This window comes from Poecilia latipinna, unplaced genomic scaffold (genome assembly GCF_001443285.1).
Source record: "Poecilia latipinna isolate Pla-1442-1.1 unplaced genomic scaffold, P_latipinna-1.0 Scaffold745, whole genome shotgun sequence".
NCBI lineage: Eukaryota > Metazoa > Chordata > Actinopteri > Cyprinodontiformes > Poeciliidae > Poecilia > Poecilia latipinna.
In genome coordinates, this window is record NW_015113361.1 from 185,713 (window position 1) to 213,031 (window position 27,319).

At 38.9% G+C, this 27,319-nt stretch overlaps 1 protein-coding gene across 1 annotated transcript in view; it reads left to right on the top strand.

Moving 5' to 3' along the window:
- Positions 1-4,781: 4,781 nt before the first annotated feature.
- The window catches only part of LOC106955560 (androgen receptor-like), a 42,811-nt gene continuing 20,273 nt past the window's right edge, over positions 4,782-27,319 (top strand). The window contains exons 1-4 of the mRNA XM_015045824.1: positions 4,782-6,299; positions 12,345-12,496; positions 12,694-12,810; positions 26,810-27,088. Coding sequence (XP_014901310.1) covers positions 5,161-6,299; positions 12,345-12,496; positions 12,694-12,810; positions 26,810-27,088 — 1,687 coding nt within the window. The 5' untranslated portion in view covers positions 4,782-5,160. The remainder of the gene's footprint in view (positions 6,300-12,344; positions 12,497-12,693; positions 12,811-26,809; positions 27,089-27,319) is intronic.

Genomic DNA, 27,319 nt, shown 5'->3' on the forward strand with positions numbered 1-27,319 from the left:
CTATTATTATTATTATTACTATTATTATTATTATTACTATTATTATTATTATTGACATCACCCTCTTCTCATTTTACAACTATATATATATTTTTTAGTTGAATAAAACCGAGCAAGCCAGGTTTTGTCTGTGGAGTCTCCTCTTTTGTTGCCAACTATGACCTAAGTTGGTAACAAGTGGGGGCTCGTTCATAGTTATGGATCCTTTTGGAATGAAATGGTGCTTTCTAAGTCTCTTGGTGTTTGTTTGTTGTTGGGTTTTTTTTCTCACAGTCAGTAAATATGACTGCTGACAACAAAAAGTAGACATAAAAATAAAAGTTTTGTGGTAATTTATGTCGGCACCACGTTAAAGGAGACTTCACAACATCTTGGCTCCCTATAGAGAGTTATACATTGTCTGCAAATATAAATTAATCTTAGTTTTGTGGTTTTGGAGCTGGTGAGTTTCGCTGTTGTTTATTTGGTGGACCAATTCTCCTGGCAGGTTTCAGATAGTTCTGGGAATCTTGATTTGTTTTTTGTTTTAGGTCAGAGCAACTTGTGTCAGGTACATTTCCATAACTTTCTAGGTAAGCCGTCAGCTGCCTGGTTGCTTATCAGAGTCACTGGGTTATGAGTTTAAAACACCCACCACCAAAATGCATGCAGACTAGGGTGGGGCCTATCCTGTACGTTTTTTGGTTAGGTGGCTGGTTATGGGAGAATGAGCCCCATTATGTAGGTGTTTCTCACTAGTAGCTGGCTTAGTGTTTTCAGACAATGATTCTAATTTTGTAACTTTGAAAACTGTATCAGTAGTTTTTCCCCTTTTTGCAGGATTTTCACAGGAAGTGACCAGTACATTTTATGTTTCTAGGGTTTTTGTGTGTGTGTGTGTGTGTGTGTGTGTGTGTGTGTGTGTGTGTGTGGAGATTGCTAAGTTTTTCAAACTCCAAATGAACATTTGTTGGTTGCTTCAAAAAAAGAGCAACTATTGGAAGTGACAAAATATGTTGGTACCGTTTCTTCTGAACAATCCAAAAAAGAATTTGTTCTTTTGTTTGTTTGTTTTTTCCAATTACAAAGGAAACATTAATTGAGAAGGATTTGTTGTGGGTAGAAAGTGGCAGCAGAAACATGTTAGCTGCTGTACCAGAGTTTTCTCAGTTAATAACCAATATAGTTCCTCCCTGCTTTAAACTTTGAACAGCAGAAAGAGTTGTTAATGTTGGAGCATCGACAAATTTTAGAGCGTGAGAAAAATACTAAAGAACAGGAACTTGAGTTGGAAAAGTTTAGATTAAATGTTCGTTTGTGTGAATGTGAATTAAAGCAGAGGGAAGAGAGAGACAGCGTTTAGAGCGATACAGACTAGATCTGATTAAAGAATAAAACATTTCTGATTCCAGTCAGTCGAGCTCAGCAGATTAAAAAAAAATATATATATATATTGATGTCTATGCTAATCTAAAACCAGACACATTGTTTTTGTGGACCTTCCCATCTTTTTTTTTTTTTTTCCTCAAAAGTTCAACTCTTACCAAGTGGAGAAGGAAGCATTGGTTTTAATATGGACCATACAACATTTTGAAGGTCCATGCACTATTGTAGTTTATACAGATTATAACCCCCTTACATTCTGTCCAGAATCTCAATCACAGTGTTATGAGATGGTGGCTAATTGAGCCATATTTTATGGGAGAGGGTGTGATGGCTTGGGAGCCCTGGGTTTTGCATGTTTGTTTCTCCCTTTCCGTGGTAATTGGGTTGGCTTGTTACAGATCCAGTTGTGCGAGAAGTGGGCGTGATGGCTATAAAGGTAGCTCCTACACAGTGCCTCTGTGCTCCCCTTTCTGACTCCCTCCGGGCGACTGGCTTGCCAAATGGGTAATATTTTAGGTTACAGCTCTTTTTTGTTACTTCGTCATTTACTCTTACCAGCTTTCAGGCAGGACGTTTACTTTTCTTATTGATATAACCCTCTTCTCGGGTCGGGGACTACAGGTGGAAATTGGTGCCAGAGCTAATGCACCTTTCCTGTGTGGTTGCACGGACAATACTGCACATTGTCCCTGTTTTAAATAAATAAATCGTAAATCGTACGTCGTAAATCTCATTTTACAGCAAACTGTTTTTTTTTTTTTTTTAGTTATATAAAATTGACCAAGCTAGGCTTTGTCCGTGGCGCCTCCTCTTTTGTTGCCAACTATGAGCCAAGTTGGTAACATTAAGATTTACAGTTTTTCTTGATTGCTTTCGTGCAGCTGTCGACTCAAACACCACATTTTCGAAGTATTTAACACGCTGACCTAAACAGCTGTGCTCATAGTCAAAGTGACACGTTTTGTTTGCAAAAGGGCGCTAAGGGTGCCAAAACATTTAAAATATGAAACAAAAGCAAATGTTGCCTTCGCACAACATGCCAACAGCTTGTTTGCCAGTTGCGAAAACACAACTGGCAACAAAGTGTATGAGCTCTTCCAATCAATCATTACATAATGGACAAACAAAATAAAATACAGCAGTAGATTAGTGCTGGTGTTTTCAAAGTATGGGAGAGCTAGCTACCTCAGAGAGCAGATAGACAACCCGCCCCCTTTATGTTGTATTATTGCTACTATTTCTGTAAACGTTTTGCTGTTGCTTTTTTTGATGCTCCATTCATGCATTTCTGACTGATGTTGTGGGGTTTACCTGCTTTAGCTGTGCATAAGCAACACATAATATGATGCTAGCATTGCTCTTTCATTGACGGTGCTAAAACTACTTTCTGATGTGACCGCAGTAAAAAAAAAAAAAAAAAACTCCTGGGTCTTTACAGACAACACTGTGGCAGTGAAACATCTTCACATCCAGTCCATGAAAATCCTAACGTGAAATAATCGTGGTCATACTTCCATATTTAAATTTCGCTTGACTCAGATTACGTCTCTTTACCCAATGTAGCTTTAGCTACTAAACATCTATCAGTTTTGTCTCTGCCATAAGCTTTGTGAAGTTGGCTAAATGTTCACAGTAACTTTTTCTAGGTTTTTTTTTTCCTCCTGTCACGCCCTACCGTTTGAAAATCCCCAGCATAGCCCGTGATATCACTTTCATACTAGCACCATTTGTTATCTTTCCACATAGGCTGTGTCAAATTGTTCTTCTTGACAAAAAGTGCGATGATCCAGAATCAGAAATGCTTTGATGTGTGACGTTTTTGTAAACTGTGCCTAAAAAATTAGAAACTGTACTCTAAATGTAAACAAAGAAAGAAAAACACAGAGAATAAGAAAGTTAGGGGGGAAAACTGTTACAGTAAAAGAAAACCTGCCTTGAATAACACAGACATGGCATATTTTAAGGCCTGGAGGCTAATTGCTAAGTGAAAATCTTAGGGGAAGCAGATTTATACTGATGTATGTAGCTTCTAATAGCTAGAAAAAGGTGATTTATGTTTGATTACCACATATTTAATTTACAAGAAGCGTCTTCTGCTGAGATGAGGGAATCCCAGTTCATTTAAGCTGGTCAAAGCAATCAATATAAACTAGAACACCCACAAATATTTAACACTGGATGTTTTAAATCATTTTGTTGTCGCAAAACTCCTTTTCAAGCCCAAACTTGCACAGCCTGATGCCATTAATGCTGTGCTTCTATGAAGAGCTTTGTTTTATCACCTACAGTTACAAACAGAGCTATGCTATAACGCACCCTGGCTCATCCATTGAAATTTTCTCTTTTTTTGTATTCGTAACAACAGTCGTTCCACCATTACCCATTTTCCATTGTGCAGCGTTTGACACGGGCTCAAGCCACAGCTTCAAACTGCTCAGAAACTATTTAGATGTTTGTCTGGCGTTTTCTTCCGCTGCTTCAAGCAAAATCAATTTAGACTTCCTTACACCAGTGCCACATGTTTAGAGTAAAATAGCAGTTTTACTAGCATGAAATTCTTTTACACTACCAACCACTGAGAGTAAGCTTTTGGCACATGCCTCACAGTCTGGGATTTATTTTCAAGCTTAACAGTGTTTCCTTTTTATTTTAGAGCTGCAGGACATCTTCATCTTTATTGGGCAAGTGTGGATTTATTTTGTGGACATTTTATTGTATTTTTATTGAATCTTCCTTGGCCTGCTCCCCCCTGATGTTGCCACAGCAGATTACCTGCCATTGCCTTACCTTACCAGTGTTTATTGATCTCTGTTTTCACTGAAAAGCACCTCAATAAATGTAAATTAAACCCGCTTTATGGATCAATTATGATCAATTGATTGATTCTGGAACACAGAAGCAGCTCCTTTGTCTTCCCAGCTTCACCAGTGAAACAGCAAGTCTTTTACAGCAGCACAGCGATCATTCATCTACATCGTGATGCTGTAAATAAGCACAAGTGAATCTGATTATGGGATTTAGCTTCAAGGGGAAAACATTTTAGTAATGACGTAAATTGTTATGGCAGTGGACACAGCAATGTAAGTTGTGCCGAATTGTTACTATTAGTAATAATAATAATAATAATAATAATAATAATAACAATAATAATAATAATAACGTTAATCATAATAATAATCTGAATATTTTAAATGTACAGTGCAGAACATGCAAACAGTGTAAAGTCTGATCTTTGTTAAAACTGGAAAAAAAAAAACCTCGTTAAATATATTCTTATATTTAGAGAGTTTCTTATCGTGCCAGGGATGTGAAGGAAATGTTTGCCTTGAGCAAAACATCCAAATAAAGCTGGTGGCAGGTCATAAAAATGTGATGCGCACATGAAAGCGTGATGTAAAACTGCAGGCAGGGAGCATAATCGTAGATAATAGGACGCTTGTTTTGGGTAGTCTCGTGGAAACGCGTTTCAGAGTGTTAATTAATTACAGCGTAGCCTACGTTTATTAGTCTGCAAATTATGAATCATTCTGCGCTCTTGTTAGTCGTTCAATGAAAGAAAGTAACATATTTAGACCGTTTTCCTGCTGCTGACTTTAATCAAAGCGTATCCGAGTAACTCCGACTCTCACTTTAGGAGGAGTTTGCGACTCCTGTTGCTCTGTGAGACTTTTACCAAAACGCCTAGCACAAAGAGAGATCGGGCCGAGCTGCAGATAAACCGTTCCCGGGGACCAGCTGGGGGATTTTCTGTCGTGCAAAGTCCAGTCTCGTGGCCAAGCGAACTCTTTCTGGGAAATGAGCCAAACCAGCCGACAGTTATCTTGCAGCTCCGTTTGGTCCGGGGTTAAGAAAATAAAGGCAGGCGACGCGGTGAGAGCTCTCGGCATGGCGCAAAAAACTGAGGAAAATCCAGTCGGTTTCACGAAAAGCTGCGCAGGAAACGGCAGGTTTGATGAATCCGATAATAATGCCAGGAGCTGCGGGTCTGGGTGCGTTAATCCGCCAGCCCGTGACATTGAGGCGCGCTGCTGTCAGACAGCTGCTGCTCCTCAGGAGGAGTTGTTAAACGCTGACACCAGATCCTTTTCTGCGTGCGCCACAATCTCAGAGACAGCCAGAGAGCTGTGCAGAGCAGTGTCCGTTTCTTTGGGTCTCACCATGGAGTCCAGTGACATGAGCGACGTGGACGCCGCACTCCCCCCATGTGCGGCAAATGACCAAATCAGCGGAGAGTATTTTTTCGGGGTGGACGCCGCGGCTGTGAGCTGCCCCGATGCCCAGACCCAGATTACTTACAGGTGTCCCGACCGGGAAGAGCGACCTGTGCACGGCCAGAAGCCAGCCGTGAAGATGTATAAAAGTTCAGAGACGCCTGCGCATTTTCATCACCTCGCCTCCAGCCGGACGTCTGTGAACGCGCAAAACTTTACACCGTGCGAGGCTGAGGACACGGATCACCTGAACGCAGCCCGCACCGTTTCATGCCCTTACGCCCCAGACCACTTAGCCCACTTCGCACACACTTCGACGGCGGCGGTGGCGGCGGCCAACGAGAGGCCATGCAGAGCGGCTTACAACCCTCAGGAAGGAGTGCGGGACTTCGTGGACGCCCCGGAGAGCGACTCCGGCGGGTACCAGCCGGACCAGTACAGCGTCAAAATCAAGTCCGAGGGAAACGATGGTTGGGGGTCCTTCTGGGGCGGCGGGTACACCTTCAACAAAAGGTACAACACGCAGTTCTGGGGGTCCAGGCAGTGCATGAACGCACACGAGTCTGGACCGAACGCGGCGTTCATATGTAATCCATACGAGGGGAGCGTGGTGCGCCCGGAGCAGTGGTATCCCGGCGGTATGCTGAGGACCCCCTATCCCAACTCCGGAGACATGAAGAGCCAAGTCGGTGAATGGCTGGATGTAGTCTACAACGATACCAGGTAATTCTATTATTATTATTATTATTATTATTATTATTATTATTAAAGGATAACCAAATAACTGGTTTTGTAAAAATTCTACTTTTTTACACTTTTTAAGTTGTGTGTAAATATATTTATAAATATATATACATTTGAAAAATAAAGTGGACTAGCTTTCTTTCTTTCTTTCTTTCTTTCTTTCTTTCTTTCTTTTTCTTTTTTTTTTTTTTTAGTTCGCGCTTTGTGGCTAATCAGATCACCAAAAGTGATCCTATTCATCCTGAATCCCATTAAGGATCACGCAGTCTGAGCTTGCTTGTCGGTCTGTCATGATGTAGAAAGAAGTACAAACTTTTTACAGAAGTACGCATAAAAGCAAGCAGCAAAACAAAAAACGACAATCTAGAGATTTTGAGTTCACTCTGACTTTACGGGGAACACAAAAAAGCAAAAACAAAAACAAAAACAAAACAAAAAAAGCAACAAAAAAAAAACAAGTGCTATTCTTCAAGTCTCCAAATAATCACAGCGACTTTATTGGTCTGTCCTGTTATTCACGGCATATAGGACAATTAAAATAATTCCTGTGCTAATTGATAAAACGTCTGGTTAAGTCAGTTTTCAACATAAACGCCAGAGAAATAAATAAATAAAAATTACGAGAGTCAAGAGTGTTTGAGTAATTCCTTATTTTATGTGATTCCCAAGCTCTACCATTTGGTTGCAATCAATCATATGTGCCCTTTAAAACCATGTACCCTAATCAACTTCTCTGGTGTTTCTGACTGACATTAAATGGCCACAAAAGAAAAAAAAAACTTCGAAAGCATCAAACCTATAATGAGATAAAAACATGTGTTTCATCTTAGCTAGCATCCTGTTTATTCCTTGTAGACAGCTGTTGTAGTTGCATTCCTACTACACGTGTCTTTTTTTCATTAGAAACCAAATCATGTCCAAGTTTCTGAGAGGATTTTACAGCTCTCACTCAGCTCACGCAAATTAATTCGAAAACGTTGACCAGACAGACATTCAAGCTCATTATATCAGATACATATTTGAGTCACATGAATGTGTCTTGAATTAAATTTATGAACAGAGTTAAAATCAGTCAGCATGTGATGAATGCTACTTTGTAATGAAAAAAAAAACAAAAAAAACAAAAAACAAAAACAAACAACAACAAAAAACAACAAAAACAGTTTTATTACCCAGGCGGTCTGTTTTAAGATTTTTGGACCAAACAAATAGCTGATGGTGAAGTCTCATAACTCTCTTGCTTAGGTAAAAACCATTAGAATCCTGCATGCTGGTCGGCCAGAAGCCCACGCAAACAGCATTCGCTCAAGCAGTAGAATAGAATAGCTTTGAAGCAAAAATAATCAGCAAAAAAAAAATTAGCTTTCCATAATATCATGAAGCTGTATTCTTTTAAACATCACAAAACCAGTAATTTGACTCAATGCTTGGCGTTGTTGATGATGAAGGATGTGCTATGAAGGCAAATGATTTTAATGCCCCGTTCTAATTTGCATGTGTGTGCTTAACTGACTCCATTTTTTTTTCTTGTAACAAAGTATTCGTATTTTCTTGCTCGAATGACTGAAAGGAAAAATCTGTAGCTAATATGTTGTATGTATTGGATTTGTTTTGCTTAGATAGAAATTCTTTGAAGATCTGCACTCAAACTTGCATCTCTATGTTCTTTTATGACTTAGTTTGGTTTATAACGCCGAATGGACCTGGTGTGGGGATGTTGATTGACTCTAGAGTCATATATTACACAGCCGAGGGCTTTTCTCCAACTGTCTGAGTTCACTGAAGGTAATGACTCAGTGTGTGCACTCTCAGACTCCGTTTTTTCTCAGAAACCATGCATGTAGGTGCAACATGTTTTTGTAATTTGCCTTTTAATGTTTTGACTGTAGAGGGCGACAAGAAACATGCAACTGATCTCCCCACTCACTGGACTTTTTTTGTACTTTTTTTTTTTTTTTTTTACAGTTTCCTTTTTAGACAACAAGGTCATCCTAGTTCACCAGACGGTACTATGGTCTAGCGGTCTTATCCAGAAACCTGTTTACTGCAAAACAGCTATTTCATGTGGTTAAACATTCAAATGAACAAGAAAATTCAGCAGACACCCTTAACTATTAATTAACATGTGCAGCAAAGATCTGCTGCTCATCTGTATAAAAGCTGCTCTCATCTGAACCTTTCCTCGCAGCAAATTGCTAAAAAAAGCACACACATCGTGTTGCTTAAGACAAAAAGTTTCGTTTTAAATGAAAATGCCAAATCAAAGCAAGTCAAGTTTATTTGCGCAGGACATTTTAGCAACAAGGGAGCTCCGAGTGCTTTACGACATAAAAACAAAATGCATTAGCCAATTATGAAACGAGCAAAACAAAAAAACATCACATTTTGTCAAAAATGCTCTCGTCAAAATCGTCAAGTGTGTCGATCAACATTCTGCTTGTTCTGAATCAGAGGCAACTCTAAACCATGGGGTTCAGCCTTCATTTTAAATAACTCACCTTTTCAGCAGTTTTCTCAAATTTGTTCCAGATTAGTCTCGTCGTGAGTTTCTTAGTATCTTTTGCAGCACGATAACGTGCATCACGTGGTATCGTTTGCTGATGGAATCATGACAGCAGAACCCATGCTAAAGTTAATAAGCATGTCCCATAAATTTAACTTGGAATCAAGTTGAGAATTCAGAGAGGTGCGAACAAAATAAGAGCGAGACTGCCAGGCCGCAATAAGTAAAAGTGCATGAGAAATATTAATGCTTTTGCAAGGCATGCGGCCTAATGGTGGTCACTACAACAAATCATGGTAGCTGGTCAATGCAGAACAGCAGACCACGTCTCAGAAACTTGGACGGAAACAAATGGCCTGAAATGGAAAGTGTCAGCTGGGCACCTGGAGATGAGCAGCATAAATATTTGACAGGTAGCCGAGATGGTTTTTGTCTCGCATTGATGCTGAAAATGCATCAAAATGAGGCAACATTTACCATCACAGCTTTATATATGCTATAGTTTTATTCTTCTAAAATAGTAAAAACCCAAATGATTTAATGATTCATTTATTTATTTTTTAAAAAGATAATAATTATTGTTTTCTAATTGATTCTCCAGGAGTCTGAATCCAAGTGGAAACGTTGAAAGTTTTTTTTTTTTTTTTTTTTCCCACTTACCTCAAAATCCAATATGGCTGCCATGTTTGAGACATGGCAATAGCTACAATAATAAACTGCGCTAATTTATACTTCTGACAGTTTGTTTCTCCAGATTAAATCTTTTTGATAGATACTTTTGTTTGCACTTGCTTTATATGTATCTGTTTGTGAGCATATTCAAATAAATAGCATGCAAAGAAACACGCTGCTGTTAGCTCGTATTGCTAATAACATCTAACTTGTGACTGAGCACAACTTTTAGCAAATTTACAGAGGTTTAAATTGTTCTTTTACCAAGTGCATGCAATGTACGAACCCTTTTTTTCCCCCACTGCGATCCATTTTACTGCTCTTTCTCAAACCTCTGTCCTTATAGATTTTACAGGACCAGGCACTCACCTCCAGCAATCTGTTTCTGTAACCCAAAACTGAGCATACTCTTTCTCCTTCTTGCCATTTGTTGTCGTGGGTCGGAGCCAACCAATAAGGCTCTCTATGGGGAGGGGTGAGGAATTAAAACGCAGAAAAACAGAGGTCAGAAATCTTCAGTAAAATGCATCTGCAAATGCACTCTGCCTATGGTTGTCTGGATTGAAGTCTATTTGCTGGCACAAGTACAAGGCTCTTAAATCTGCTAAAGCAGAAACTGCAAGAAGAGAGGACCTAAGCGAACAGGTTTAACCCAGGCTGGCAGGATGTTGAGGTTTTTGAGGAGAAAGATGCAGAAAGGACAGGATTTTGTGCAAGAGTCATTAGGTCTAAATGCAGAAAGTTTTGAGAGAGAGAAAGAGAAAGAGAGCGCATGGCAGGCTTGCAAGCAAGCAGGATGTTTTTAAGTTTGTGAAAAAAGCTGAAAGTTTGTTTTTGTCAAGTTGAAAGTATTGTACTCTTGGGTCACAAAAGTATTATTTTTTTAAATTATAAAAGCAAAAGTTATTGTAAAGGTTTTTTTTTTACACCAGCTCAAAACTACAATACATATATGGAATATATTAACAAAAAAAGCAGTCTGATTTTTGTAGAAAATGGATCTTTAATCCAAAGTAAACATAAAACGTCTCTGGTTTATTTGCATATCTAAAAGAAAATCAAACAAATTTAAAAATGGTTGTTTTATTAATTCTTTTTCTTATTTCTTACCAGTATTTGGGTCACTGTTTTGCTATATTTTGAAAAGTTAAACAAAAAGTAGCACAAAAGTATAAATGTCACTGGTTATTAGTGGTCCTATTTAAAATGATAATATAATTGTCTAACCTCCACTGTTGGCATTAGGATGATCGTAATTTATAACCGTTTTGAGGTATTAGTCTTAAAAAGCACCCATCTTTCCCTCAGTCAGGGCTTGCACACATTTCTTTCAGTTTTGAATTGCAGTCTGGAGCCGAACAAACTCATTCCGGGGGGCGCAAATGGTCCCTGGGTGGCGCTTTGGACACTCCTGCCTTATAGTGGAAATAAGAACTTCTGCTGTTAATTTCAAAATTTCTATTCTTTATCCATACACACGTGTAGCTCCACACAAATCCCACTGGTTCTCCAACTTGCAGCGGGAGCATGGTACAGACCTGAGGGCTAAGGAGCCATTTCACTTTAAACCTGTTTTTCTTCTGCTATTCTTCCTTTTGCTTCTCTTTTGAAATTAATTAAGTTGGTAAGCGTTGTATTTATCTTACTTTGAGTATTACCAGAGGTAAACCAAATACCCCCAGAAGCTGTGGCCGTACTTGGGTAACATGCATGAGAACCATGGCAAATCAGTATGCCAAACAAGCATAAATAACATGGAGGTGGTCATAAACATCATGCTGTGATGCATAAACCAAAAGGAATCTGTGCATGGATTTAGGCCGACTTTCAGTCTTCGGAATCGGTTTAATGTATTTAACGGAGGAAAACTTCAAAGGGGCTTCGTAGAGCTGAGCCACTTTCCTTCCTGAATCGTTCCCAAACTACCCCTGCATGCGTGTAAATCTCGAAACTGTCTCAAATACTCCCTCCTTACTTTAAAGTCAGCATTATTAGATTCTGCTGAATGCCGGTGGTTTTCTTTCATACATAAATATACCTATATATACTTGTAAACATTAAGAACATTAAGACAACTCCTGTGTTTGTGAGAGAATTCCTGCTTTTTTATTAAAAGTTGGAAACATGTCTGATTAGTCATGGCAGCTTCCTGTTTACAAACAACAAAACACCATGTGGTTTGCGTCATCCTGGATCATCCCATTCCAGAGTCTTTAAGCTTTCATCCTCTGGCTGGGATGTGCGCGTCGTCAATAAAAAGGCCAATTTACAAGCCTGAGAAGTCTTCAAAAACAGCAAAATCCCCCTCTCGACATAATGAGAGTGAATTTACTCCGTAAAAATGACCAGTACGCCTTTTGACATTTCCTGCTAATCGGGACGCTTCATCCTTGTCACCTTTAAACCGAACCTTCGTATCTATCTAGTACGTCACAGAGGAAACATTGTGTCTGAGGCTCCTTTGTTATCTCTTCTCTCAAGGCTGCAGCCGGCCCAACTTAATCCACATCTCATCCCACAGCTACAGCGCGGGCGCTCCGTGCTTTTTCCACACCATGCTCTGTTCAAATCTATATAAGTTGCACCTTGTTTGTGGTTAGACATTGGGAATTATATTAGGTGTTTTGTGGTGCTCAGCTTTAGGCCTAATTTGTCCGCAGTGGGTGATACTTTCACAAGAAAAAAAGGAAACCGAACATGGAGTTTTAATACAAGAAAAGGGGAAAAAAAATGATTCCACTTACAATAAAAAAAAAAAAATCCGCAAAAGAAGTAAAATCATGTGTTTGCTTGCTTGAAGGTCACCATCAGAGGTACACACGTTTGTTTCATCTCATGTTTGACTGCAGGTTTGAGGCTGGCAGAGAGCACATGTTCCCCATGGAGTTCTTCTTCCCTCCTCAGAGAACATGCCTGATTTGCTCAGATGAGGCATCTGGCTGCCATTACGGTGCGCTCACATGTGGCAGCTGCAAGGTTTTCTTTAAAAGAGCTGCAGAAGGTAAATTAGAAGTTCCAACTTGGATTTACAGTTTGGTGCCGGCGCTTGAAAAACCCTCCACGTATTTATTGCTTGAGTTTCTTTCTGTTTTTGACAATGGAAGCACTTAGTAGTTAAATGAGATTTCTTTTTTTGTTTTTCATTGGATCATGTTTCAGTGGCTCAACTAACCCATGGTTTGCCTTTGTATCAAATAGGTAAGCAGAAATACTTGTGTGCAAGCAAAAACGACTGCACCATTGACAAGCTAAGAAGAAAGAACTGCCCCTCTTGTCGGCTAAAGAAGTGCTTTGAAGCTGGGATGACTCTTGGAGGTAGGGCAGATTGTTTTAAGATGTCTTTTCATTAATATGATTACATAACCAACTAGTGAATAAGTAGGAATGTAGCCTGTATACATTGCCATGCAAAATTATTCACTCCTCTTGGACACATTTCAGTACATTCCAGGCACAAACAGCTGAGGTTTTTGGGGGGGATTTTCGAATGAAGGAGTAGAGTGTTTCTATGAAATGGAATGAAAGCGATTCATGGTTTTCACAAAATGTAAATAACAAAAATCTCAAAAGGGCGGCGCACATAGTTTAGCCCCCTGGAGAATCAACAGGTTATAGAACCGCGTCTTGCTGCAGTTTCCACAGTCAGACTGGATGGAGACTCTCTGAATATCAGTTTCCACAGATTCTTTGCAGTAGATTCCCAGATGGATTAAGGGTCAACAGTTTGACTTTTGGGTAGGTTTTCAGCTGTGATCTACAACACATTTAGAGTGTTTCATAACCTAACCCTGCTTCAAATCGCTTTGCACTTTACATAAACGTTTATCAACGCATACATTAAGTGTTAAAGTTTACAGAGATTTACTTAGTAGTGAAAACATATTGTGCACACTTCACCTAAGATATACGTCAAACTAATGATGTGCACACACACTTGTATACAGACACACACAGACCTGTAGACTAAAAAGCTGCGCTTATCAGGTCACTTCATGCCACTTCATTCACCGTCAGCCAATCTCTGCTGGATGCTAGCTCTGCTTTAGCATTGGGAAGTTTTTATAAAGTGTTCCCAAAAAAACTTGCTGATGATAAACAAAGACCAGCTGGTTGAAAAGGGATGTCCAAAGTGTACACTCCCCTGTTTAAAATGCCAAGATTTTGTGGTTTTTGCACATGTCTGACATTTATCTTGTACAGTTCAAGTGAAACACAGAGATAATCCATCATAAAGAAGAATGTAAAAACAGGAAAAAAGCTGCTGCATCTTGGTTGCACTTTCAGTTTTCAGTCTTCTTTGGCGCACAGCTTGCATTGCTTGGAAGAAAATCGGTGCAACATCAATAAAAGTTTAACTGTTTTTGTCTTGTCAGGATACTCCTGGCATTTACTCATTTGCATCCCTTAGAGAGAGTCATAGTTTGCAGGAAGATCACAGACGATTAAATAAATGTAATTGTACAAAGGTCATAGTCAGGATTAAGGTACAGAAAATTATATCCATACCATCCAACTTGGTAAAGACAGTAATCATTGATTACATAAAATCTAAAACGGTGACATTAGAAAAATGGGATATTTCTTTAAAAATGGTAACTATTCCGGATTTTACGAATTAGTGACTTGAAATCACTTGACACCAGATGTCCCTAAAATCTGACAGGTTTGGAGAACCTTTATAGTGTGCAACTGAATCCAAAAATGTTTCAGCCTAATATAAGTTATGATGTCTTTTTTTTTTTCTTCCTCAAAGAAGATGTATTTGTTTTCCAGTTGAATTGTGCTGAATAAATGTCACATCATAATTTGAAAATCATTTTGAATTATTCCTCATGGTCTCATGTTTTCTGTCACAAAAGCCTGACATCTTTACAGGAGAACTATTGTATGTCAGAAATCAGAGGCGGTCCGAGCCTGGTGCTCTTGGCAAACAACCCCACTGGCCCACATCCCAAAACTTAAACTTATGTTTTTCACATTGAGAGTAAAGTTTTTCTTGTTTGTTTTTTTTTTAACCAAAAGCTGACTGAAATATGATCTCATCTGGTATTATATGCACCTGTCCATGTAAGAGTCCATAGAATCAGTGTGTCCAAATGAAGTTGATTTCTGGTTTTCTCCTTGTTCATCTAATAGTTGCTTTTCGCTCTAAGACTAACCAATACTCACTGATTATTTTAACCCACAGTCATCACGCTCAGGAGGAACACGGCAAATGTAATGGTCGGCCGGTGAGCGTGATGGGGGTTGTCACCATCAGTTTTCAAAACCGCCCAAAGCAGTCCCTCATAAAAGCGCACATGGGGTCAGTGTGACCCGGCTGGACCACGCACACTGTAAAACAGTTGTGGGGTCTAAATTACCCCATCTGTTAAGACCACAGGTCTTAAGAAATGTTTTTTGCTAGTATCATTTGAGAAATTTTTGGAACTGATTGGTTGGCTCTGAGTTTGTTTCAGTTTTGAGCTATCGCTCTACATTCATTGCTACACTGACCCTGCTCTTATTATACCTATTCTGACACCCTCACCCATTACCAAACACTCTAGCACACACGTTTCTGCTCTTAAACTCTCCTGATTTGTATTGATTGTGTTGGTGGCATAAAATTCCACCAACTACTTTATGTACAGCCGAAAACAAACATTTTTACACTCTATATAAAAATGCACAAACTTTTTTTTCCCCTCACCATCTGAATATTTCCTGTTTTATCTTGGTAAAGATCATCAAAATTATTCCAGTTTGCTTTTTTTTTTCTTTGTTTTTTTTTTTACATTCAGAATTCACATTTGGTAAAATTGCCTTTCAGACTGCAAGGCGTGAGTTGAGCATTTTGGACATCCCTCTCAAGACTCAAGTTTTGCCTTGCTCACACCAAGATCAGGACATGATGATGCGCTCTTAAGACATTGGCTTTGTTCTCCTTAAATGAGTTTGTAACTAATTTGCTGTGATGCGTAAGGTCATTGTTACTTTGGAAGACCCATTTGTGCTCAAGTTTTAACTTCTTGGCTGATGTCCTGACCAGTTGTTTCTGTATTTCCTTGTAATGTTCTTTTCTGTATTTATGAAATCCAGCAATCCCTGAAAAACATAACACATGGTGCTGCCACACTGTGCTTTACAGTTGGGATGGTGAACTCAACCTTGCAAGCGTCCCCCTTTTAAAGATGGAAATACGAGATGAAAAATCATGGTCATTTTACCCAAGCTCTTCAGTCTCAGTTTCATCATAACACAGGATCGGCACCAAAAGTTATGGCTTTTGTTCCCAAGAGCATTTGCAAGATATAATCAGCTTTTTATGTTGCTTTTGGAGTGATGGCTTCCTCCTCTTTGAGTGACTTTTCATTCCATGTCAGACCAAGATTTGTGTCACTAGTTTTAGTGACACAATTACACTATCTTACCAGCTTTTTCCAGTATCTTCACAAGGTGTGTTGCTTTTGTTCTGGTGGCAATACACACACACTTTTTGCACCAAAATACATTCATCCCTGGGGAACAAAACATGCCTTCTTCCAACAGTTTGATGGCTGGGTTATTTGTTTGACAATCCACAATAATTTTCCTTAATTTTTCCATCATGCCACACAAGAAATAAATATGTTCCAATAAAATAAATCAACAGGTTAGCACAAATATTTTTAATTAACACGGTGAAGCTTACAGAGTCAGTAGATGATGGATCTGGGATATAAAAAAACTGTTTAAAGGCAAACAATTTATAGCGTATGCAAACATATGAAATTTAAAAAAAAAAGAAAAAAAAAGCATTTTTACATTTACTAAATAGAAATTAATTCTGATCATTTTAACTGACCAACAACAAATTAAGCTTAGGCTGATGAAAAGAATTATATATAAAAAAGATGATTTCTTGCTTTTTTTTTTTTGCTAGTTAGAGGTTTAAAGGGGGAAGGGCATTATGGAAATTAACTTTTTTGAGGTTGATATCATGTAGTTATGTTATTCCCTCATCAAAAACATACCTACAGTTTAACACTCTAGATATTTCATGCACAATGACAGAATGCATAACTCTTTCATGCATGTTTGAGCAATCTTTTAATCTTCCATGACAAATGTTTGGGGTGCCTGAACGCTTACTTTCATACAGTGTTGTCTATTTTAACAAAGCTCCACCTTGGAGCTGCAGTCTCCAAGCTGAGCCTCCACCTCACAGAGCACTGATCTCCTTGGCTCCTCCCCTTGGCTCCTCCAGACTAGTGGCAGCAGCAATTAGCAAACACCTGAAAACTTGAGAGTCTTCTGAGTTTATCATACAAACTACTTCTCAGCCCAACGTTCTTAAGAACGGTTGAAAATGGCATAATGGAAAGACACTGATGACACTCAAACAGAGTAGGAGCTTCTTAAAGAGACAGAGGCCCAATTTCCAGCTGTCAAATTATGAAGTCAATTTTTTTTCCTGTTATGTTTGATATATACAGCACTTTTCTGACTACTGAAGATTACTGAGTTATTCGATTATGGTTAAAAACATTTTTACTTTGTGCCTGGTAAATACATAACATTGTCCTGTTAAATAATCAAAAATGCAACAATAGAATAAATCTACCATATTCACAATAATAAAAATAACTTCTAATTGATTTAAATACAAATTTCTAAAAACAACAAAAATAAACAAAATCACAGCCATGCTGGGAACCATACAGCTTTAAAGGCTTGGTGAATATAAAGCATGCCCATTTCTCTATTTGTGAATACACACAGCTCACGCTAAAAATCTACAGAGCCTTCACCACCTTACCAACTGTGCACACATTATAAATATACATTTCTAAAAAGTGCTGTGAGGACTTTAGCAGAGGCTGCGCAGTAGTTTCTAAATGAACAAAGGCCACTACAAAAAAAGTGAAGTCCTAAAAGTGAAACTATTAGTGGTTTTCCAAGACCAAGTACTTTATTCTCTGCACTGCACATCACCACTGGTTCTCTTCAATTGGAGCATCATCACAATAGGGGATGTTACTGATAATCAAGCCCCTGGCTGAGCTGCCATGCAATTTAGACCTCTTCCATTCACTTCTCCTTACTGTGACCCAGACCTGTTCGTCAAATTAGGCTGCAGAGATTGACATGTAGTGGACTAATTTTGGTCTTGTGTTCAATTTTCACTCTCTCCCATTTTCTCATTCTGCTAACGGGGAAAATTGTGCTGAAGGCACAAAGCTGACACGAGACATGTGAATTAAAGCTGCAGACATATTGGTAATTTCGCCACCAGTCACTGACAAACCCCGCGGAGGGAAAATGTGATCTAATGCTGTGATTGTAGTAAAAAGGCGGCCCTTTTCCAGTTGTGGCTTAAAAGATCCTTTCACTTATGTTCTCATCATGGACGAATAATTGACTCCTAGCATTTTACGGGGAAATATATGGATCTGACATGTGGAAGTGGCAGAAATTAGGCATAATTTTGGGGGGCTTTAAATGCTTTGTAGGAAAATGAGTTCTGATTTAATAACTTGGAAGGTTATTAACTTAAAATAAAATCCCAGATCTATTATATGGCTTCACTCAGTAAATTCAGCTCTGATTTCAAAATGCGATCATATCAGTGAAGGCTCTGTGCGGTTTTAAATCTCTGGGTATGTGCAGGAAGAATCTCTGAATAATTTAACATGATGGCCATCAGTTTTAGACTGAAGCAGTATTTTTTACCAGAGTCATACTGAAGCTTTGGGGAATTATTTCCAAAAAACTTTTGCTTGGAGAATTTTTATTACACCAACACACTAAAGCAAACCAGCGTGGTGACAATTTAAAAATCAGCTGAAGTACAGAGTATTTATACTTTTCAACATTTTCACGCCTAGAACGTCAAACTGTGAAAAGCGTTAACATGGATTGGTTCTCCACCCCATTCACTTCTGAGTAAAATCCAGTGGAACCAATTGTTTACTAAATAGAAGTCCTCTATTTAGTAAACAGATCAATTTGTGTGTAACGGGTCCCTAATAAATACAGCTATTCTGCGAAGCCCTCAAAGGTTTGGCCTTTATAGAGAAGTCACTGTTGAAGGAAAACCATACAAGTCTAATTTCTTGTTTTTCACAAGCAATGGTGGAGGTTCACCTTCCAGGAGGACAGGGGAAGGGTTGGAAGGGTTCCGGTCAAGGGATTTTCATTTTTTAGAATGATCCATGCAAAGTTCTGACCTAAATCCAATTGGCAATATGGCAAGATTGTAAAGGTGGCCTGTTATGCTTCCTTCAACAAGTTAGGATAGGTCCATGGGCTATGCAGAATATGTTCATTACATTTTTTTTTGTTTGTTTTTGCATAAACTCATTTTCAGATAATGAGATCTCAGTCTGCTCACTTCTGCCTATTTTGAGTTCCTTTCAGGATGAGCTGTTGTAGGGCCTCTTGTCACTTTAAGTCCAATTAAGCTGCTGGCCACGCCCCCAACCAAACGTTTGAAGATGGCTGCAAACAGATCTGCAATGATACCACAATCATTCGGTTTGGTACAGAAGATGTACAGAATCCAAGGTATATCTTTGGTTTCTGTGGTTTCTGAATGGCAAGTCAACAACAAAACACTTTTCCAGCAGCCATTGTACAGCACATACAGCGGTAAAACCAGCTGATCAAATAGCAGCTCAGCTAGGGTTACTAGGTAACAACACAGTGTGACTTAACAATTGGGAGGTTTTTGAAACAGCTACTTTTCCAAACACCAAAAAAAACTTAACTTTTTGCCAATACACATTTGTTTTTATTTTTTTAATTTTTTTTAAGCACTTTGACTGTTTTTAGAAGCAGTTGAGACCCAAACGGAAGAAGAAAATTGTGTAAAATGTGAATTCAGCATAATAGGCCCCCTATTAAAACTGATGTTTACAGATGCTATCCATCTGGTCTGTCTGGGTGGGCGTTATTTCAAAAGAAAGAATCGTGCTGGTAGAGATCCCAAAATATTTCCACAGTTGTTCTACAAAGTATTAACTTAGTTGAACAAAAACACATTTTCATTATCATTATTGTTTAGTGTCATTTTTGCTTCAGCTTTACAATTATGTACAACCTTATCTTGGTTTATAAAATAGTTGTTTTATTTTTGTTTTGTGTTATAAAAAATAAATAGATGTTTGTTGCTAGAATGGGACAAAGTATAAAGAAGACTCAAGAAGCACTATCCTGGAAAACAAAATCTCTTAAGATCTCCACTTCAAACTTTAAAACTCTCACTGGCTGCTGATTCACGTCACATTTTCAAGTTATCTGGTAACATAAGGTGACTTTTGCCTCAAAGTTTTCCGTGCAGTGGTTGACAAACTCCAGTCAGGCTGCTGTAAATGTTTTTCGTTGTTCAAAACAAAAAAGAAAGTGTGATGTTAAATAATTAAATAGTTAGAAATGTGTGCATTGCAGTTACTGTACAGTGTTTACTTGCCGTTTTTGGTTTTACTCCAAAATCATCTTAGATCTTCTCCAGAAATAGTCACATGACGGGTGGAGGGTGTTTTTATTTTTCAGTGCGTCTGTTTGTGTTTGTTAATTTACAGACATCCCAGTCTGGTTTAACTCGGTGGGCCTTACATTTATTGGCTCTTAACATGCCTTAGTGCGTGATCACTTGGAGTGTGGGTTACCTTTTATAGGTCTGGTTTTAGCATTATAGTCTTTTTGATCCCGTCTCAGGATGGGACTTTGAAGTGACTGTAGAACTGTTAATGTTGGTGGGGGGGCAGTGTGTCAGCATCAATATTTGTTTTTATTTTATTTTATTTATTTTGTTGGTGTTAGTTTGAGCACGAGTGCAATTAGAGGGTCTGCTTCCTTGCTCCTGTTCCCAGAGCTCCGTGCTTTCTTTTAGAGCGCACACTGCTTTCCAAGAGAAAATGCAACGTAGCAATAGCCCTCCGCTTCGTTCTCAAAGCCCTCTTGTAACTGTCCCATTTATTTATTTGTTTCCATTATGCCGTTTAATCATTGAGGATAACGCATATGCGACACCCATTGTTAAAAGAATGCCACATGGAGACATCTGCAGTCAATATAAAAGCAACATGTCAAAGCAATTTACTGTCATCATGGACGGTGTCTTACATTTGAGAAATAACCAAAAGCCATCCAGCTAAAGGAAGATAAATCAGGAGCAATATTAAAAGACCCTCCCGTTGGAAATGTACAGCAGATGTTGGAGCTGGCAACAAGTTGTTCGACCATCAATGATGCAGGAGGAAAAACTCTGAACTTGACAAGAAGAATCACTTTGTGGCAGTATAAAACTTGGATTGTGGGAGTTTTTTTTTTCTTCTTTTAAGTGCAACTGTTACTCTCCTATGTGGCTCTTTGACTGAATGAAGTGAGTGGGGTTACAGTCTGCTAGATAAACATGACAGATGTTAATCTGAAGAAGAAGAAGAAGAAGAAGAAGAAGAAGAAGAAGAAGAAGAAGAAGAAGAAGAAGAAGAAGAAGAAGAAGAAGAAGAAGAAAACGGAGGCCTTCTGAAAGGAGAAAGGGGGTAAGATGGATCAAACGTCTGCAAGCAGGTCTGGAAAGTTTTTGCTTTGCATTCCTTCAAACTCAAGATAATGTTGCGAAATAAAAATTATGAGGTGGAAAATTATTTATCCTACAAAAGCAAAGCACGTTAATGCATCATTTTGATGATGTCAGCAAAAGGGAGGGCTTCTTTTTTTTTTCTTAAAATGTAGCGAAGGTGAAGTGAAAGTAAGACATCAGGTAAAGTCTACAGTATACTCACCTGGTGGTACAAATGTGTGCAAAGAATTAGCAGAATCCGGCTTTTGGGTGGATCTGTAACCAGAGATGGTTCACCAGAGACAAAATTAACTTTCTCCTCTTCATGTCTTAATCCCGAGATCTAGCTCCTAAGAAAAACCTGTGGGTTGAACTAAAGGGAAAAGAATGTCAGACAGGACTCTGGATGATCTAAAGCTGGGGTGTCCAAAGTGTAGTCTGGATGCCATTTGAGGCCCTTGGAAGGAGTTTTTTTTGCAGCCTGCAACTACAAATCATAAATCGGTATGAGTTTTGCCTGCACAAGAGACAGGTAGAAACTTGAAAAAAATTCTGTCGAAAAGTTCAATAAATCCAAGGCTTTCAAATAGGTGCATAAAAGTCTTCTTAAAACCTGGCCGAAGAAAGAAAACCATTTTAAAAAATAAAGAGCGACCTACGCCCTTTCATGTTGCTGAGAACACAGTAAAACATGTGAAATTGAAAAGTTTTTGCATATTTAGTGAAATCAAAAATGCACATTTTTTGTGCGCTGTGCGTGCTTTTCCCTTGACGATTTTGGCTTGTGTGGCAAAGAGTTTGGACTGAAGAGATTGTGCAAAGGTGAAAGGTCAAAGATCTGTCTCCCTGTCTGCTTCTTATGAACTGTAGGAGGCTGGGATGTTAGAGCAGTTTAAAAACAACAATTTCTTCACACGAGTTATCAGATTTTTGTGTGAAATTACCCAACTGCAGTAACATGGAATTTATTTTAAAATAATTTACACAACTTTACCAACATCTGTTTTCACTGAGTCTGAAGAGCATAATTAAACTGCATTTTCTGTCCGTTTTTAGAAGCTATGAATAAGATTATTTCTGTAATTAATTATTATTTTTTGCATTTTATACAGCATGTCAAACTGATTTATAAAGTACATAATTTGTATAGTCACAAAAAGTACAAAAATAAATAAATCTCAACCCGCAGTTAATAAAATAAATAGGACAAGTAGCTAAGATTATTAAATTAGAATTTTTAAAAGTGATCTCATAGTCATGCGATGGCAGCAGTAAATCGTAATTACCTTTTTGCACCATTACACAGATCGGTAGACAATTTGGGGGTTAAATGGCTTGCCCAGGGCCATGTCGACATGCAGCAGGAGCAATCTAGAATCAAATCCACATTTTTTGGATTATAAGACAACTACTCCACACGCTCAGCAAGAGTCATCCCAATTAGAGAGGATCATGCTGCATTTAGCAACAACTATTTCCAAATGACCAAATCATTGATCTGGATCAGTGGTCTCAAACTGCTGTACCCCAGGGCCAGAGTCCTGCAACTTTTATATGTGTCCCTTGCCCTACATGGTTGAGTGAAATGGCAAATCTGCCTCGCTAGCATGCAGTCCAGCTCTACAGAGCTCTGCTAATGAGCTGATATTGGAGCCAGTTGTGCTGAAGCAGAGAACGTTTGAAAGTTTCAGGACACCGGCACTTGAGGACTGTAGTTTGAGACCACCAATCTGGATGGAGCAAACAAAACAACTAGGACAATTGTGTAAGCTGAATGTGGGTGACTGATCAGCACATTATTAATAGTTCAATAAGTTGAGTCAATTACTGTCTTGGGGGGATGTAATGTGGTCTGAATCAAATAAATCTCGGCCACCGTTGGGAAAGTTTTGGGGGAATGAAACGCATTAAACTCAACAGAAGTGCCTAACAGCGAACATATTAGCATTTTCACACGTAGAATCTGGCAAGAACTCATTTTACTGGCAGCGACTGGCTGTTTGGCCTTGAGAAAATCGCTGTTGGTAAGGGTAATTAAAACGGTATCCATTAGCTACGGAGCATAGCGGTTGGAATTTGGAGCTATTGAAAAGTGTCATGTGGCGTTATGAAACTTTTTTTCCAGTTCCAGAGCGATGGGCACATCAAAATATGAAGACAGGCGTTTCAAGCGATTCCCATATTGTGTCAAGGGTTAGGACAGTTAACAGGTCGAGGTTTAAGGAAATTATGAGCTTAAAGAACTTGGGGAAAAAAAGGTTGCCCATCATTGATGGCATGGGTTTTGTCCCAGGGTGGCATTACCAGTTTTCATGGGGGTTAAACTGAGAGAGAATGGTTCTGCAAACACAAGGCATCTTTCTTACACAAGTGAAATTTAAGTGAAATATTTTTCTTCTAAGTAAAAAACTCACTCACTTACAGCAAAGTACGAAGGCGGGGCTATTTTGTTGCCGATTCTTTTGTCTACCAAAATATTGCAAGATAAATGTTTTTAAAAGTGGCGGGTGAGTCGGGGACATGCTTTAGTTTTTGTCTCCGAGTGTTGTTAGCCACACAGAAGAACCGCCGCTGGTCATTCTGTAATTCAAGAGCTTCTTTCTTTCTGACTTCAGGATAACAGTCATAAGCATGTCAGGCATTAAATGCTCACCTCTATATCCCGGGTTCCAAATAAAAGTATACATTTGCTTCACCAGAGGACGTCGTATGCCTTCAGCAGCTGGACAGCACTTTATGAGGCAGGGTTCATTTGTAGAAGAAATATTGAGGTTGCTTTAACGTCTCAAGATATCGCGCCCCGAGATCTTGTGCAGTAAAAGGGGGATCTGAGTATTTCTTCTGACCTCTCCTGCTCCTCATTTTCTCTACCAGACTTTCAGGCTCACCACTGTACGCAGGAAACCAATTTTCATTGCCAAAATAATACGATAATGATGTCTGGAACTTGGACACCAAAGCGAGAGTTAAGGTCACACAGAGGCATTTCAGTAGATGGACGTGGCACTTAACTTACGATGGTTTTTTTGTGTGTTTTTTCTTTTTTTCTCTTGTGCAGTCAATCATTCTAAAAAAAAAAAAGATACTGATATGATAAAGATGTTGATTATAATCATGATGAGACTGGTAAAGGCACAGAAAATTTGCAGCCCAGTAGGAGAAAATTGGAGATAAATCATACATGTGGTATTTGATTTTGCAGCAAATTGAGCTTGTAATGGATCACTCTGCAGTTCCCTCACTGGACATTTAAGCTGTCCACGGTGAATCTGACTCCAGAGCGAGGTTTTCTTTTCCGTTTAAAGACCACCTTGTAAGTCTGTCAGCCGATAACATCTGGTATCTGTAATTTAACTTTTGCACTAAATTTGCATTAAAGGAAAAAAAAAAAAAGAAAAGACAGCTCTTTGCTTTAACCAGTCCCTCCTGTATCCCTGTGTGTGTGTGTTTACATTGGCTTCATCTCAACTATGGAGCGCTGAAGGTTAGTTCAACCCAACCGATTCACGGTGCGCTCTGCAAAGATCATAAACGCGTCTGTCAAAACTGAGGAAAGGAAAGCCGGGAGATTTTAATTAACTGTTTGCACCTGAAATGTTTGTCACTGGATCAGAGATAAGAAACGGAAATCCTAAATAATCTGCAATTTTCCTTCAGAAAGATGTAAGTCGTGCCTAAACCTCACAGTTCAATATTTATCAAAGTTGAACAACAGAGTCAGGCTACAGTTTTATAATGAGACATTTCTCACATTGCCTGCCAGAAGAATTGCATGACAATTAAACGTTATTTTTTACCCTCATTCACTGCATTTGCTTTTTAACAAAGAAGCAATTTGCCGTTTCTTATGTAATATGTCTATTATTATCTTTGTTCTTAATAGTTCAACAGATTTATTGTCTTTGAATTAGATCAGTGTGTTACGATCTTTTTTCTCTGTGCTAGTTGGACTCCAAAATAGCAAAACAACAGAAGCACTTGTTCTTTATTTTCCTCTGGGACTTGGTGACAATTTGTATTTTCCTGTAATTCTTGTTTATTCAGGGGGAAAAAAAAGGAAAAAAATGAGAGAAAGACATAAAAGCAAGACAGATGCCGAATATGTCCGCAGTTGTAACTTTTGGAAACAAAACTGTCACAGAGTGCATGAAGTGAGTGATTGTAAGTTGTGAAAACTTTGCTGTAAAATAGCGCTGGCAGATGCTTAGCGTCGTATTCTGCTCCGTCCGCATTGCTCATATCACGCGGCTGTCTGCTTTATCCAAATAAAAATCGCTCTCCAATTTGGTTCTTAAGTACTGGACGCCATTTGGAGCAGCTGCTGCCGGATGTTCTAAATCCTTTTTGGAGGAGAATTTGATTCTTCATCATCACTCGATGTAGAAAACCGGGAGATTTATTTTACACAAGCAAGAGTCGCATTGTTTTCCCAAGCCCTGGATACATTTAGTCCAAGGAACAAAGAAACAAAAATGTGAACCTGAAGTGCTCTAAGTTGTGTTGATAAAGCAGGCTGTTTACAAGTATAATTTATCCCTCTCTTTGTTAGTGCGGATCGACATGATGATGCTGCCTCTTCCAACAGATGAGGCTCAGCTGTTCAGGGAGGTTTCTATCCAATGAGATATGATTCATTACTTGAAAACATATTACTGGGCCTGGACTGCGGATTGTTCAAGAAAATTGATTGTTCTTTTTAAAAAAAAATAAAAAATAAACCCCACTTATTGGGAACATAGTTTGTCACGATTAAAAGAACATAGGACCAAAACCCAGATGTGCAGGAGGCAGGATACGGATGCAAACTGTGATTTAATATCAAAACCGCAGCGAAACATCTCAAAACGAACCCAAACCCAAACGAAGGCCAAGCAAACAAGCTAGCGGAACAAATAACCCGATGCTGGTACAGAAGCAGCAAGTGTGGCAGGTAAAAATGCTGGTTGCGTGATTTGCAAATAGAGTTAAACTGTACACAAAGCAGCTCAAGCTGCCAGATTGAATAAAGATTGTCAACAAATGTTCTTGTCTTGCCTTGAAATTTCCGTTTGATTTCTGTCAAGCAGATTATACACTTTGACATTTATTTGTTAGAAGACAGAAAGAAGTGTTCTCTGTAATTTCTACCAATGAATTGTTCTGTGGACCGTAATGGCACACAAAACAAACTCAACCTTGTTTTGCCACAGGTTAACTTCCTGAAGTTGTGCCAAATGATTCTTGCCCTTGCAACTCCTCCAGAGTTAACGGACCACTTGGCTGCTTTTGTGATTTTAACTCCTTGATTTGATTAATGATTAATGATAATGATGCCTTTTCAAGTGAACAGTGAAAACTGTTGCTGTATGACAGTCTCGGCGTCTCTGACATGGTATGTCACAGTAATGCATCTTGTATGATAACATCAGCTATTGGCGAGCGCTGCTACTTCTCATTTGGTTTTGCCAAACAAACTCAACAATCCACTGAGACTTTCGCCGAACAACTAGGTTTATATTGAAAATAAATTGCAAATCTTCACAAGCCAAAACCAATGTCCCATCCTGACCATAGTTTGTAAATTGAGCTAATTATGAAGCAGTCGAGTTAAGATTTCTCTTCATTTCTTCTCATGCTAAGACTAGAGCTAATACAGTTATAATTCAGACTAGAAGCCTTATATGAAAACAGGTGGTGAGGGAAGAGCAATAGACATCTAGAGGCATAAAATATAACATGACATTAAAAAACATGAAAGAAAAAAAACAAAGCATGAGAAACTATTGACTATTCTTTTTATACTTGTAGCACGCAAACTGAAGAAGATTGGACAACAGAAGAACCCAGAAGAAGAACATCCTGGACAGGAAGCGCCAGAAGTACCCCACAACATGTCTCCTAAGTCAGGTCCGAGCTTGAACTCCCAGATGGTCTTCCTGAACATCCTTGAGTCCATCGAGCCTGAGGTGGTGAATGCTGGACACGACTGTGGCCAACCAGACTCAGCTGCTGGCCTGCTCACCAGCCTAAATGAGCTGGGAGAGAGACAACTGGTCAAAGTGGTCAAATGGGCTAAAGGCCTACCAGGTAGGACACCAGAACAAACACACAGATGTCACAAATTGATTAGAGTCCTTGAAACAGGACTAAGCGTGCATTCACACCAGCCCCATTTAGCTCAGTTTAATCAAACTCTGGTCTACAAAGTCCGGTTCGTTTGGGGAGGTATGAATGCACAAATTCTAATGCGGACCAAAAAAAAAAAAAAAAAAGAAAAATCTGCACCACAAAAAAACCTGGGCCACTTTTGTTTAAAGG